The 14,910-nt window shown below is 40.2% G+C and overlaps 1 protein-coding gene across 5 annotated transcripts in view; it reads left to right on the top strand.

Moving 5' to 3' along the window:
* The window catches only part of LOC146617566 (myelin transcription factor 1-like protein), a 65,731-nt gene that overhangs the window by 36,773 nt on the left and 14,048 nt on the right, over positions 1-14,910 (top strand). For 2 of the 5 annotated variants that reach the window (XM_085372008.1, XM_085372006.1), the window contains exons 10-13: positions 6,295-6,405; positions 7,285-7,508; positions 9,003-9,286; positions 11,318-11,542. In XM_085372008.1, the coding sequence (XP_085228134.1) occupies positions 6,295-6,405; positions 7,285-7,508; positions 9,003-9,286; positions 11,318-11,542 (844 nt within the window). Of the gene's footprint in view, positions 1-6,294; positions 6,406-7,284; positions 7,509-8,978; positions 9,287-11,293; positions 11,554-14,910 lie in introns of all 5 variants that reach the window. The other 3 variants (XM_085372009.1, XM_085372005.1, XM_085372007.1) reach the window with 3 other exon arrangements.

The following is a 14,910-nucleotide window of genomic DNA, read 5'->3' as shown; positions in this document are numbered from 1 at the left end:
ATTTGACCAGCATTTCTGAACAAGTCCACAGACTGGGCATCATTAATCGCTACAGGGGGTTTGGTCATGGACCCCTGCTGTTAGCTAAACCCTAACAGAAATACTGGAAACTAAGAATCAAAGTCTAACCACAGCATAAGTTAAATAATAGTCACAACACTAAATTGCCTCTGCAGAAGTGTTCGTTGCTTATAAAAAGTAAGTATGTAAATGAATAAAAACACAAGTATGTGCAACTTTACTTCTCAGTATGAAGGAAAAAAGTATAGATAACATAATCTATGTAAGTAAACTTCAGTGTTCCCTCTGTGTGGTTCACATAGTCCAAAAACTTGGAAGTTATGATGACTGGTAACTCTAAATCACCCCTAGGCGTGAATGTGAGTCTGATTGGTTGTCTGTGTGGTTATTAAAAATAGCTCTCTGATTGACTGGGTCACCCCACCCCTCTCCTAGTATAAGCTGAGTTTGGCTCCACCACCCACACAACACACTACAGGGTAAGAAGATGTAGCTAACAGATGGATGGAAGTATCAAAGTCCTAAATGCCTGAGTGCAAGTGAAACTCAAGTTATAAATAAGTATTTCAGGTTTTGAAAAATAAAAATGTGTTAAAAGTCCAGCATTAAAAACTGCTGCTCAATTTCACTTGTAGACTGTATATAAAAGAAGGACAGAGCTCCTGTGACATCACCCACTTGTTTATAAAGTGCTAATCTGGGGCTTTACTGACTCTTTCAAGCTGTTGGATTGCTGTTGTTGACTGTTTGGTGCTATATAAATAAAATTGAACTGAGACTTTGTTATTTGCTAGCTTGGTCCTCAGAGTCCTTATAATTCTTCTTCTAGACTTTAATATTAACAACTTTATTTATAAAGAATGGAAGAAAGTACATAAGTACTTTAGTACAGTACAGTCCAGAATTACACCTCCTAAACGGATTATTAACTCTGTTTGCAACATGTATGCCCAAAATATAGAAAAAAGTAAATGAAACACATAAAAATGAATGAATTACAAATCAAAATAACGAAATGAGCACATTCTTGGTCTTGATGCTACAGTCAGAAAGCAAAGGGCTATAATAAATTGTATTTATAAGTATAACAAATTCCTGGCTTAGGGTTTTTTCGCCCATTTTAGAAACCTGAATATAGAATTTAATATTTTTTTATTTATTTTAATATAATGCAGGAAATTTACAGTGGGGCAAAAAAGTATTTAGTCAGCCACCGATTGTGCAAGTTCCCCCACTTAAAATGATGACAGAGGTCAGTAATTTGCACCAGAGGTACACTTCAACTGTGAGAGACAGAATGTGAAAAAAAAAATCCATGAATCCACATGGTAGGATTTGTAAAGAATTTATTCGTAAATCAGGGTGGAAAATAAGTATTTGGTCAATAACAAAAATACAACTCAATACTTTGTAACATAACCTTTGTTGGCAATAACAGAGGTCAAACGTTTACTATAGGTCTTTACCAGGTTTGCACACACAGTAGCTGGTATTTTGGCCCATTCCTCCATGCAGATCTTCTCGAGAGCAGTGATGTTTTGGGGCTGTCGCCGAGCAACACGGACTTTCAACTCCCGCCACAGATTTTCTATGGGGTTGAGGTCTGGAGACTGGCTAGGCCACTCCAGGACTTTCAAATGCTTCTTACGGAGCCACTCCTTTGTTGCCCGGGCGGTGTGTTTTGGATCATTGTCATGTTGGAAGACCCAGCCTCGTTTCATCTTCAAAGTTCTCACTGATGGAAGGAGGTTTTGGCTCAAAATCTCACGATACATGGCCCCATTCATTCTGTCCTTAACACGGATCAGTCGTCCTGTCCCCTTGGCAGAAAAACAGCCCCATAGCATGATGTTTCCACCCCCATGCTTCACAGTAGGTATGGTGTTCTTGGGATGCAACTCAGTATTGTTCTTCCTCCAAACACGACGAGTTGAGTTTATACCAAAAAGTTCTACTTTGGTTTCATCTGACCACATGACATTCTCCCAATCCTCTGCTGTATCATCCATGTGCTCTCTGGCAAACTTCAGACGGGCCTGGACATGCACTGGCTTCAGCAGCGGAACACGTCTGGCACTGTGGGATTTGATTCCCTGCCGTTGTAGTGTGTTACTGATGGTGACCTTTGTTACTTTGGTCCCAGCTCTCTGCAGGTCATTCACCAGGTCCCCCCGTGTGGTTCTGGGATCTTTGCTCACCGTTCTCATGATCATTTTGACCCCACGGGATGAGATCTTGCGTGGAGCCCCAGATTGAGGGAGATTATCAGTGGTCTTGTATGTCTTCCATTTTCTGATGATTGCTCCCACAGTTGATTTTTTCACACCAAGCTGCTTGCCTATTGTAGATTCACTCTTCCCAGTCTGGTGCAGGTCTACAATACTTTTCCTGGTGTCCTTCGAAAGCTCTTTGGTCTTGGCCATGGCAGAGTTTGGAGTCTGACTGTTTGAGGCTGTGGACAGGTGTCTTTTATACAGATGATGAGTTCAAACAGGTGCCATTCATACAGGTAACGAGTGGGGGACAGAAACGCTTCTTACAGAAGACGTTACAGGTCTGTGAGAGCCAGAGATTTTCCTTGTTTGAGGTGACCAAATACTTATTTTCCACCCTAATTTACGAATAAATTCTTTACAAATCCTACCATGTGGATTCATGGATTTTTTTTTTCACATTCTGTCTCTCACAGTTGAAGTGTACCTCTGGTGCAAATTACTGACCTCTGTCTTCATTTTAAGTGGGGGAACTTGCACAATCGGTGGCTGACTAAATACTTTTTTGCCCCACTGTAGTAAAGCAGAATTTACATTTGATTACATTTGGTTACTGTTATGATGATGATGATGATGATATTGTTGACCAGGAGTTTTCAGTATTACTCCAGACTTGATCAGGTGCACACAGATATCTTCAGTTGCAGACTATTAAAATTAAAGAAAGTCTCTCACAAACTTTTTGAAGTGTTTCTTATTATTTAATTGTTAGTGGGTTATATTGTTTGTCATGTGTTATAAATGCTTCAGAAAGCACTAATAGCACAACCATCATCATGAGGTCCAGTTGAGCGAGTCCTTACCTGTCGCTCAGAGCAGAAACAACCAGAATAAGACAAAACTTTAAGTGTAAAAAAACATTAAAAGATTCGAACTTTGTAGAGTTGATTTAAAGGGAGAAAACTGCTAGAAAGAACAAACCCAGTATTTGTAGCTGGCTGTAAACATTGACATTTTAACATGGGAGGTTGTGGGGATTGAAATAATTTTGGGGCGCAACCTCAAGTGGCCATTAGGGGAACTGCAGCTTTTTGACGTGGTGGTTTCAGTTCTCATTTCTGGATGCTTCTGGTTGGGTATTGCTTTGTCCTTAAAACTGCAGAAATATAAGTGCTCAAAATCATCGTAGAATGTGAAATCATAAATAGTGTTTCTGTGTTTTACCTGCCACTGTGGGAGTTTTCCTCTAAACAAGAACAGTTTGCAAAATCAGTTTTGGTTTTAACTCAACTCTGGCACAAAAAAAGTCACATTTTCTTTCAACAGCATGCAAAATGTTGTAATGTATTCCCGTTTAGGTGGAATTGTGGAGAAGGGACTGGAGAAGGAGAACCTGCATCACATCAGCAGTTCAGCTGTTTAACAGGCAGAGCAGAGCATGAAGTGCAGGCAGCACATATATGCACGCACACACACACACAGATACATACTTTTGAATTATGTAAAGTGATTTGCTCACACATACGTAGAGCTTTAGATGACACACTGTTTCATTTGCACACAGCCTGACACACACACACACACACACACACACACACACACACACACACACAGTCAGACACTTACAAATGAGCCCACAGACAGCAGCACACGTGTGCTGGCAGACAGAATACACTCACACACACACATACACACTCAGACATGGCTGCAGGGTGTGTTATGTAGCACAGCTCCACTGGGAAAGGAAACAAAGCACTAGCTAGCTAGCTTAGCTACTGTTAGCCACCAGCTTTCATGTCTGGCAGTCACCATGGAAACGCCTTCATACCAGCAGCAGTAGCAGGCACTGCCGTGCTGATCTGTCACACACTACTCACACAGTAGCCCTGCCATGCTTTAAAATGAGTGTGTGTGTGCGTGTGTGTGTGTGTGTACTAATGATGTTTCATAGCCTCTGTGGGTATGAAGCAATTAGGAAAAGCCCAAAGTGGCAGGAGGGAGAAGCCACATCCCCAACCAATCAGCTTCTCCTTTACCCCTGTTTGCGCCACATGAGGGTCAGCAAGTCACACATTTTAATGACTGGTACATCTCAGAAGTACACAGGATTTTCCGTCCGACATCAAAAATTTTCTTCTGTTTATTCCAATTTTAATTTGTTTTTAAAGAAATTCACTTATCATTGTTGATGACATTTAATTATTTTCCCCAGAAGACCAAAAGCAGCTGCTTAATGAATGTGATCTAATCTATCACACAATCAGTCAATCACTGCAGCGGCCGATGAGCAGGATTAGATTTGTGTTTCTGCTTCCTGTGAGGTTGCACTTGGTTACGGAAGAAAAACAAATTTAATGATTAAAAACGGAGAAGGTGTTACCTTTTAACACTTATCACTGGGAGTTGGTGGGAAGTGACAGTTTTGTTAAGTGGAAGTGTCTTGTGGGACAGATAACCAAACTCTCCCAAATAACTGGAGAATACTCCGTGTGTGTGTGTGTGTTGTTAGTAAAGAGGCATCTGCTAAGAACTATTAATTTAGTCACTTATTCAACCAAGTATTCAGTTGCTGTATAAAGAGTCATGGGAGTAGATCCAGATACAAACACTGTAACAAAACAAATTTCCCACGTGTGGGACTAATAAAGGTTATCTTATCTTATCTTAAACTTTAAAGAGGATGAGATAGAGTGACCAACGAAATAAAGACAAAGGCCCGTTTTGGAACACGTCATTAAGGCTGTGAGGGAGTCTGAATTGGTTGATAAAAGAAAGATCATCAGTTACGCTCGGTTTGGAGCTTTGCATGCAAATCAATTCATAACTTTTATGAATGTTTTTTCTGTATTTTTGATATTCTGTCTATCTCCATTAAAATGGTTCAAGGTTAGAGGTTTTGCCGGTGATGTGTGAAGGAAAAATATGCCAAATCTGTGCTGCTGTTCTGTCAGCTAATCATCTTTGATGATTAGTTGTTTAGTCAGTTTTGTAAATATGTGAAATGGGAGGACAATAAAGAGATACAAGAATGCTGTCACCTGGTCATTTACATACCCTCACTTAGTTTCTAGTCTCCACTTTTACTAGCCTCACATTATTGTTTTGGGCATCACTATGTTGATGTTTTTGGAGCGAGGACATCAAAGAATGCATAGACAAAGATACCCGGTCATAGCTAGTGCTAAATAACAGCCCAATAAAACAGGACAATTTATTTTCTTGCCATTTCCAAACTACAGCTTATTTAAAAGGTACCAACAGCACAACCACAGGCAAGAGGCCTGTTCTTATATGAAGCTGTAAACATTCTGCTTTCATGGCTGAAGTTGTACATTGATGTGGGAGTGGACTAGTGACTAACTTTTTGAGCCAGCCTCAGGTGGACATTAGCTGAATGCCAGTTTTGCACTGGCTTCATTTTCAGCCTAGAATTTTGCAGTTTGAGTGATGTACAGCAGCGGTCCCCAACCTTTTTTGCGGCACGGACCGGTTTATGCCCGACAATATTTTCATGGACCGGCCTTTAAGGTGTTGCGGATAAATACAACAAAAATAAAACTAGTACCAGTACCGAAAAAAAGAAAATTTATTCATAACACACGTGAAAAGACCAAGGAAAACCGAGTAAATGATAAAAACGATAACAAAACTCTGAAAACCGATAAAAACCCTGAAAACTATACATTTCACACCTGAGCCTCAACTCTCGCGGCCCGGTACCAAACGACTCACGGACCGGTACCGGTCCGAGGCCCGGGGGTTGGGGACCGCTGATGTACAGAAGCAGGAGTCACAAACATGTCTGTCTGTAAATTTAAGCAATACCTGTTTAGAAAAAAGTCACACAGAAAGTCAACTGATAAACCAGTTTGTCTTCTGGAAAGCAAGTCATAAAGTCAACACAAAGTAGGCCATTTTTAAATCCATAATTCATTTTGAACTGCTGGTACTGACAGCTGAACCGCTCTTCATTGAGAGCCAGATGCTGCATGTGTGTGTGCGTGTGTTGGTACAGTGTGTAACCAGGCCGTGTGCTGTCTCCCCCTCCCTAATCCTTCAGTCTGTCCGGCTGTCCCATCGCTGCTGCAGAGAAGATGGCGAAGGTCCACGAGAAGACTCACTCAACTGACAGCGGCAGTAAGACCAATCAGGCGTCAGACCGTGTCCTCAGGTACCGCCCACTTCAGTACAGTAAAGCAGCATATTTTGAATTCTGATAGCTTAGCAAGGGATGCCGAATTGCTCACTGAACTCTGAATATGGTATGTTATGGAAGCATTTTTTTTCTTTGGGGTTTTTTATATCTGGGATGTTGAATGGTGCAATGAAATTCCCACACATACAGCTCCAGATCATATCAAACATAAGGAACTGGGGATGCAGAACAACTAGTAATCCTCATTATATCTAGGTGCAGGTCACTAGTACTGTACATTCAACCACATGTGTGACTAGTTCAGATATGGTGGGAATTCCGGAATCAAAAACTATCCTGTGAATAATTAGCAAACACAAACAAAAAATTTTATTACTAAAAGTTTGCACTTATTTTGATGGAGAGCATCTCGCACCACCTTAAATGATCGGGGCAAGCTTAATAGTGTCTTTAAGCTTGAGACTTGCAAAATATTCCATAACAAAGAAAACCTTCATTGTTTTCTATTTGATGATGCAAAATGGTTTAACAATTTCCTGGTATATTTCTGAGTTGTAAGGCAATCTGGGAATATATGTTGCCTTTTTTAAACAGAATGTACTGAAAGCTGAAAGGATGTCAGCTAGCAACTAAATAAAAAGCTGGGCTTAAATATTCTTCCACAAAACAGAAACTCACCATCTTCTTCCACTAATTACCATTCGAAGTTTTTTAGGGATGCTGAATGGTGCAGCCAATTTTTTGGCGTAAAGGTAAATAACACAGACTGTTATTAGTTCTTTGAAAAAACAAAACAAATATAAAAAAAAATCCACTTTTTAATCCGAAGTAGGGATGCTAAATGGTGCAGTGAAGTTCGATCCCAGCCTTATTTACCCTCTGGCTGCCTTTCAGACCAATGTGTTTTGTGAAGCAGCTGGAGATTCCTGAGTATGGCTACAAAAACAATGTTCCCACCAGCACGCCACGATCCAACTTGGCGAAGGAGCTGGAGAAATACTCCAAGACCAGCTATGACTATGGCGGCTATGATGCCCAACACGGCAGCTACGGAAAGAGAGGTCTGACGACCAAGTCCCACCACCACGGACGAGACACCTCCCCGAAGGGATTCGACGGTGAGAAGAATGAACATACACAATTGCAAATCATCGGTCCCACATTTAGATCATGTGACAACAATTTATCGTATATTTTGATTGGTGATTTGCGTCTTTTGTTTGTACGGGGTCTGACATTCTTCTTACCTTTTGAAGAATATTGGAGATATTTATTTGAGTTAATGATGGATCCATGTGTCTAAAAAATTTATTATAGGTAAATTCAAAATCACCGTAAAAACCATGGTCAGGCTTATTGTGATTCCTTTTTTTGTTTGTTTGAAAGGAAAAAGAATCCTTCCAGATGATCCCACTCTTAGGGATTACTATTCATTTTCCTGTTCTGAGGAGAACATTTTGTATCCGATGTTAAAAGCATTATAACGTGCACAACGACACATGCTCTGTGCTGCTTGTCTTCTCTTTGTTATAGAGCTAAAAACACTGATGTTTTCGGCCTCTCCACATGGCTGGAGCAGAGTTATGGAAATGCCAAGCTAAGAGCCTGCCTCCTCTGAGCAGAGGATGGAGGGATGGAGGGAGGGAGGAGGTACAGATGGAGGGATTGTGAAACAGGAGAGATAATGGAGGCGAGCCCTGTTTCTTTGGCTGGGAGCCATTAGTGAGAAGCAGGCAGGAGGGAGATTTTTAGACGAGGTGTCTGAGCTCCCCTCTGTCACGACTCCCTCCCTGCCTCCCTCCTTTCCACCATTCTTCCCTCCATCAGCATCGTTCCGGCCTGCCGAGGCCGGATTCACCACCACGCAGCGTCTTTCTCTGGCTTTGCCCAAACATCTGTTTCTCTGTCTTATGTTGAATGACTCTATGTCTCCCTACTTAGCGCATAAGGCTGGTGTTCATATATGTTTTCTATCTGGCAGCAAATCCTTTAAACAGACCAAAAATGGCCTCTAAATACTTTGCTTATTGTTCCTGTGGGTCCATTTTTACATACTGAAGATACAAATATTGTAAGTAGTTACTTTTTAAAAAAAAGGTCAGTTATTTTCTGGGACAGCTGGGCATTGTATTCTTTCTTTTTTTTAGCAAATGTTACTCACAAAGAAGGAAATGCTGCAGTTCTTAGAATTTGTTCCAAATAAAAATCAGATGTAGACATCCAGTCCAAAGCATTTTCAATTCAGTTCTGAGGCAGGAACAGTCTTAAGATATGTTATCTTGATTTACGAGCTCTGATTTTGGCAAAGTGACCAAAAAAGTTGAACAACTTCAACAATCTCAGGCACTGAGCTTGTTTGAATTTTAGTTTGGAGTGGATTCTTGTTCTGGTCAATTCATTGTTTCCCCACTTAATCCTAGAAAGCCTTAAATTTCAATCTGTTTCTCTCACTCTTTCCCCTCACCAGTCTGTCTTTTTTATTGCATATTCTTAAAAGCTAGAGGATCTCTCTGCAATTTTAAACCCCGTGCAAAAAACCCATCTGCTGAACAGCTTGGCCAAAAGCCAGCATCAGCCTAACAAATCAGCCATACTTGTGTGCACCCCTGCAGCTAAGCGCTACTGTAAGACGTCCAGCCCGGCCAGCAGTACGACCAGCAGCTACGCTCCCAGCAGCAGCAGCAGCCTGAGCTGTGGAGGAGGAGGAGGTGGAGGAGGAGGGGGAGGCGGTGGAGGTGGAAGCAGCGCCAGCAGCACCTGCAGTAAGAGTAGCTTTGACTACACCCACGACATGGAGGCGGCCCACATGGCGGCCACGGCCATCCTTAACTTGTCGACACGGTGCCGGGAGCTCCCGCACGCTCTGGGAGGGAAACCCCAGGACCTGCTGACACAGGTAATCTGAGGCGCTGCAAGTAAAAATGGGATGCCTGCCTTATTACATCACATCCCTAAACAATGGCAGGAGTGGGGGAAAAATAAGACAAGGCAGCTTTGTCTAGAGAGCGCAACTCAGAGACGAGCATTAGGAAAACATATCTAAATGTAATTTTGCCTAAAATTCTTCATACTCGTGTCGGACTTTTGGGTTTTAAGATATATTATTGACACATCAAATTTATTCTTTCACCATTTTATAAAAAAGGTGACATAAGGCTATGAGAAGAACATTCAAATCGATGTTCGATATTTTTAACTATTTGTATGATTATATTTGACTGATTTCCCAAAAAATCTCATCTCCAGAATTATTCATACTCTTTCTCTGTAGCCTTTATTTGTAGCTGCAGCCTCCAAGTACTTTATGCAGTTGAATATATTTCTACACGTCTCCACAATGATTTTGGTGAACTTCTCCAGGTCCTCAAAGTTTGAGGGTTTCTTTGCCATGATCTTGGTCTTTAGTTCTCTCCAGAAATTCTAACCGGGCTCAGGCCGGTGCGCTGGCTTGGCCACTCCAAAATATTTAGATTGTTGTCTACAAATTGTTCCTTTACTAATTAGGCCATATGTTTTTGGACTGTAATCTGGTTAGATGGTCCATGCTGCCCAAGAATGCTGGATGAATGATTTTAATGATTCCTTCAGCTTTTAAAAGGTTTATCTGGGTCCATCCCGCCTTAGTGTTTGACCAGTGAGACTGTGTTTTCTGGGTGAATGCTTCACATTTCTTTCACCAAACAAAAGCCACATCTCTGTGGCTGAAGAGTTCCCATCTGACCATAACACTGGCAACCAAAATTGTAGCTCTGTCAGAGCTACAGAAACTAGATGAGCTTGTGTGTGCCTGTGTTGGAGGAGTGGTCACTGTCCATGAAAAGCCCCCTTGGATAGTGTTTGCTGCTGTATCTTCTTGAAATCTGTGTTCTGGTGTTGCTCAGATTTTGTAGAATAGTCTTAGTTGTGATGTGTGGGTTACTGCTGGCCTCCCATAACACACTTCTTCCCAGATGGCGTGTAACTTTGGGCTTTCTACGATGTCTCTTCAGGTTCTTGACTGTGTGGAATATCTTGTTCTTGTTAATGATGCTCTGTGGGTACAGGGACCTGGAATCATTTGGATATGGCTTTGGAGTCCATGGCATCCTTGACAACAATCAAAATATGTGACCAGAGCTCCTCACTTAGTTCTTACTCATAGCACATTCTAGTGCTGACCATGAACTGGCAGCATTTTTACCAGCTCCCCTCAGCTTCTCGGCTTCTGGACTTTTCTAGAAATTGACATGGATTTCTTGCCTAACATTGCTGAAAATACCTAAAATACCTACACTGTAAAGAAACAATAATCCTAATATTGAGGCAGGTGAAGAGTATGAATCATTTTGGACAGCATGTACAAATTATTATAAGTATTAGTATTTTTATTGTTATGCCCATTGTGTAAAATCAACATGCATCTGGAACATTCTATCACAACTACAATAAACTGAATAAAGTAAAATTTCACCCCTGAGCTTTCATGTAAAAGATTTCACAGGAGTACGAATAATTATGGGCATTACTGTTGATACAAATAGAATAAAATCATTTAGGCTAGCATATAGTAAGATAACAGTTAGATTGCAGTGATAGTAAAAGTAAAGGTGCAAAAAAGAAACAAATCAAAAGTAGTAGAAAAGTAGCATCACATTTAAGCATCACCTGGAAGTCTAGGAAATGTAACTGGATGCCAGCAGAGCAGGAGTTTAGTATGGAGAAGGGTTTATACAGGTCTTCTGGTTTGGCAGCAGCTTTTTGAATGACCTGAAGACTGAAAACATTTAAAACCTCTGTGACTGAGACTGTGTGTATACTAGCCTGTAACCTCCTGAGAACTTGTTAGAAATGATAAAATAAGCTTTTTTGAAAAAAAGCAACAATAATCACATAACAAAAATAAGCCCTCTGAATACCTCACCAGTATTCAGATTCCTTTGCTCTTCAGAGTCCAGTTGGCGATCTGGATGACAGCGGGGCGGTGGATGTGGCTGGTCAGCCAGGTGGCCCTGAGGGCAGCGGGACGGTGTTAACCCCGCTGCAGCCGATGTCTCCCCAGCGGCAGGCTCTGCTCAGCAGCCGCTGCTACCAGCTGAGCGACACCGACTGCTGGGACCTGCCCGTCGACTGCAACAAGATCAAACGTTTGGGAGACGAGCAAGACCACAAAGAGGTAACGGGAAGGTCTACACTGTGCAACACTTACAGAGCTTAGAATGAGCATTATGGGAATGAGGTTAAATACAACATGATGTTATTACAGCTTATATAGTTAATGAATGCATTAATTATACATACAAACAACTCTGACATGATACTTTTACTTCTAGAACTTATCATTTGGATGTTATGAACAAAACCTCAGAAATCACAGTTTGCACATATTATAAAGCTACTATAATATAAAATACAATATTTAATACAACACAATATAATATAAATATAATATAAAAGCACATTAACACCTAAATGTTCATAGTTAGAATACATTTCTGTTATGACGATGTTTCCAGAAATTATTATTATTATTATTTTTTTTGGGATGCGTTCAATTTAAAAAATTTTATTTGCAGTGCTGTTCGAATGTGTGTTTTTGATGCTGTTTGTCTGCCTGCAAGGTTTTTCAAAATCTGCCAAGTGAAATTTCATGAAACTTGGTTGAAAAGAAGAGCACTGACAAAGCACGTCTAAACATATTTCATTAAAATAGATCATGGGCCTTGGTAGAAGGTGTGTTTTTGTGGTTGATCTGATATCCTCGTGTTGGTGTTGTTCCCAGATCATCATACTAAATGTTCCAGGATCAACATTGCAAGTGACCAATCAGAATGTTGTGACGTCATACTTTTGCGACTTCGGGAAAAACCGGCGTAAAACAAAAAACTGTACTAAAGCTGCGTGAAACCGCCTCTGTCCGCCGATCAACGGACCCTGACCCTAACCCTAACCGTAACCCTTTAATAAACAGTAAGCAGAATTGATATTGTCCTTGCAACATTGGAATTTTATAAATGCACGAATGGCTTGGCGCGCAAAGGAATAACGTCACAACAATGTGATTGGTCACTTGCAATGTTGAACCTGGAACAACATTTTCATGATGGTCTGGGAACAACACCAACACGAGGATATCAGATCATCCATGTTTTTGTAGGTATTTGAAAGTTTCCTATAAATACTGACTTTTTATCATAGGGCGATTAAAAAGTCCTGACACTGTTGAGTTTATTTTCTGTTATTGTTTCCTCACAAGAGGTCTCCCGATTCACTGATATCGTTAAATAGACTATGATGCCCTTTTACAACTTGATGCTGTTTATTATTTTACTTTTTAGAGTAGCTTTGCATAAGTCACAGATCAAAATGAGCCTTACAGCCTTTTTCTAGCTTTTTTTCATAGCCTCTATGAAAAAAGCGCTTTTAGCTCCTTCCTTTAGCCTTCGCTGCGGTGGAATAGTGGAATAAAATCGATGGGTGGATGCAAATTCAGATATTCCTCTACAAATAGTGACGTAGTGTAGTATGGTGATTAAACGATACTGCATCTGTGACATCTGCTTGCAGTTGAAAGTGGTCACCTAGAGGTTGAGTGTGCAACACCCTGAGGCTCTGTAGTAGCTGTGGCAAAGAAATACTTACAATCACAAGGAGGTTTACTAGTGTGCCTTTGCCATTAGATGCCCATATAAGGATAACCCCTCCCAATGACATCATACAGAGCCAAGAGTAGAAAAAAATTTTGAAACTGGGTGTTTAGAGCAGTAGAAATCCTGAGCTTTCAGCTCAAAGGGACTACTTGCACATACACTGACATCATCATTTCAAACTTTGGCCATGTGTAAAATGGGCGTAGGTTATATATATATATATATATATAGGTTAACTTTAATAAACTCAAATAAAAAATGCAGCCTTTGTTAAAACTTTGTTAGCTTGTTGTAGATGTTGAGCTGACCTGCTGTGCACTGACTTACAGACCAAATTACTTAAGCAACTCATTTGAAATTATGTGACTTGTAGGAAATAAACAATTATTTATTTGTAGCAACTGATATACGTCGTTCAAAGAGCCTTCATTTGAAATTATAAACCAGTTATGAGGAATTTTCTGGCTTTCAAATCAACTGTTATCTGAAGTTCTGCAAAATACTTTTCAGAATCGCTGATCACATTAGCAGCATCTACACTACATATTTAAAATCTACTGATTTAAATGCAGCAAAGAAGACTAGAGTTTGGTGTATTTAGTGTTGCGGCAGATTATTACACAGCTTGCAGGACTCGTCTTTACAGGAGGTTCTGCACCACTCTAAGTAGTTTATATAGAAACGCAGCAGGGAGCAGATTAATATTTACACTGACACAAACTAATGTAGAGAGTAATTTCTGTACTACAGTATGCTTGATTAAAACTTAAAATATTTAATGATATGGAGGCAGAGACACCTTGAATTTTTCATTTTAGGATTAAGGTGACAAGTGCTTTGAATAAGTAACCTGAAGAGGTGGAAGTTAAATATTTTTAGGCCACGCTAAAGCTCTAAATGTTGCTCTTGCTGCACACTCTGCCCTTACAGTTATGATTAAGGGTTTTAAGCACTTGATTTAAGATTTATTTAGGCCCCTAATCGTGCAAAGTAAGGATAATTTCAAGCATGAAATTGAGAGATTTAAGGAACCCAGAGTTTATATTATGTGTTCATGCATAGATTAGAAGATGATCATAGTTTATAAGCTGTTAGAAGGGAATCCTTATTCTGCGGTGCAAAGCAGAAAGGGCCATAGAGAAGTTCTGGGCTTATTTTTTGCGAGGGTGTACTTCTGGTTGCCGATTGTTACGCATAATTTTTGCATCACTTTACATACGCAAGAGGAAATTTTGTGAGTTTGGAAGGGTTTATTATGTTTGCATGCACTTCTTCACCAACCCAAGGCATTGAAATGGCACAGAACGATGGTGCTTGCCAAAATTGTACATCGCCGCTCAGTTTCTGCTGTTCACCCCTCACCCTGGAGCCACCAAACAGACACAGTTCAACAAAAGAATAATAAAGAAAGACCGCTGAAGAGAGAGATTGCAAAATCATATAAAAGAAGAAACGCCATCACACATCTCACACAAGAGACTTACAGCCGAGTGTATGAGTGAAAACAAAGAAACAGAGCTTTATTGCTGTTAGTTGCTGAGTTACCTCAGTGATGTTATTCTGCCAAAGCATAAGTAATTTAAACTTTAAAGTCGAGCTGTGTCTTTTTTTAAGCCTTTAAATAACACTTTATAGTAACCATCACATATAAACTGTAATCGTTAATAAAACATTAATAAGTAATTATTTCGTTTTTTTTTAAAGTAGATATTGCACAATGCATCAGTTTTTTTAGACATTATTTTTGGTGATAAAAGTTTCATTTGTATTTCTCGGGGCATCAAATGTTGTTTAGTTTGTGTTGCTGTTCTTATAATCATGTGTCTTATTTTGGTGAATCTTTGACATGCGAAGAGCAGATGAGGAGGACAGAAAGTCAGACACAAGAATGGGA

The sequence above is a fragment of the Diplotaxodon limnothrissa genome, linkage group LG15 (assembly GCF_057381915.1).
Source record: "Diplotaxodon limnothrissa isolate DT_005_m linkage group LG15, D_limnothrissa_male_GT1.1, whole genome shotgun sequence".
Classification (NCBI taxonomy): Eukaryota; Metazoa; Chordata; class Actinopteri; order Cichliformes; family Cichlidae; genus Diplotaxodon; species Diplotaxodon limnothrissa.
The sequence above is the reverse complement of the archived record's forward strand: the minus strand, read 5'-3'. Positions and strand labels throughout refer to the sequence as shown.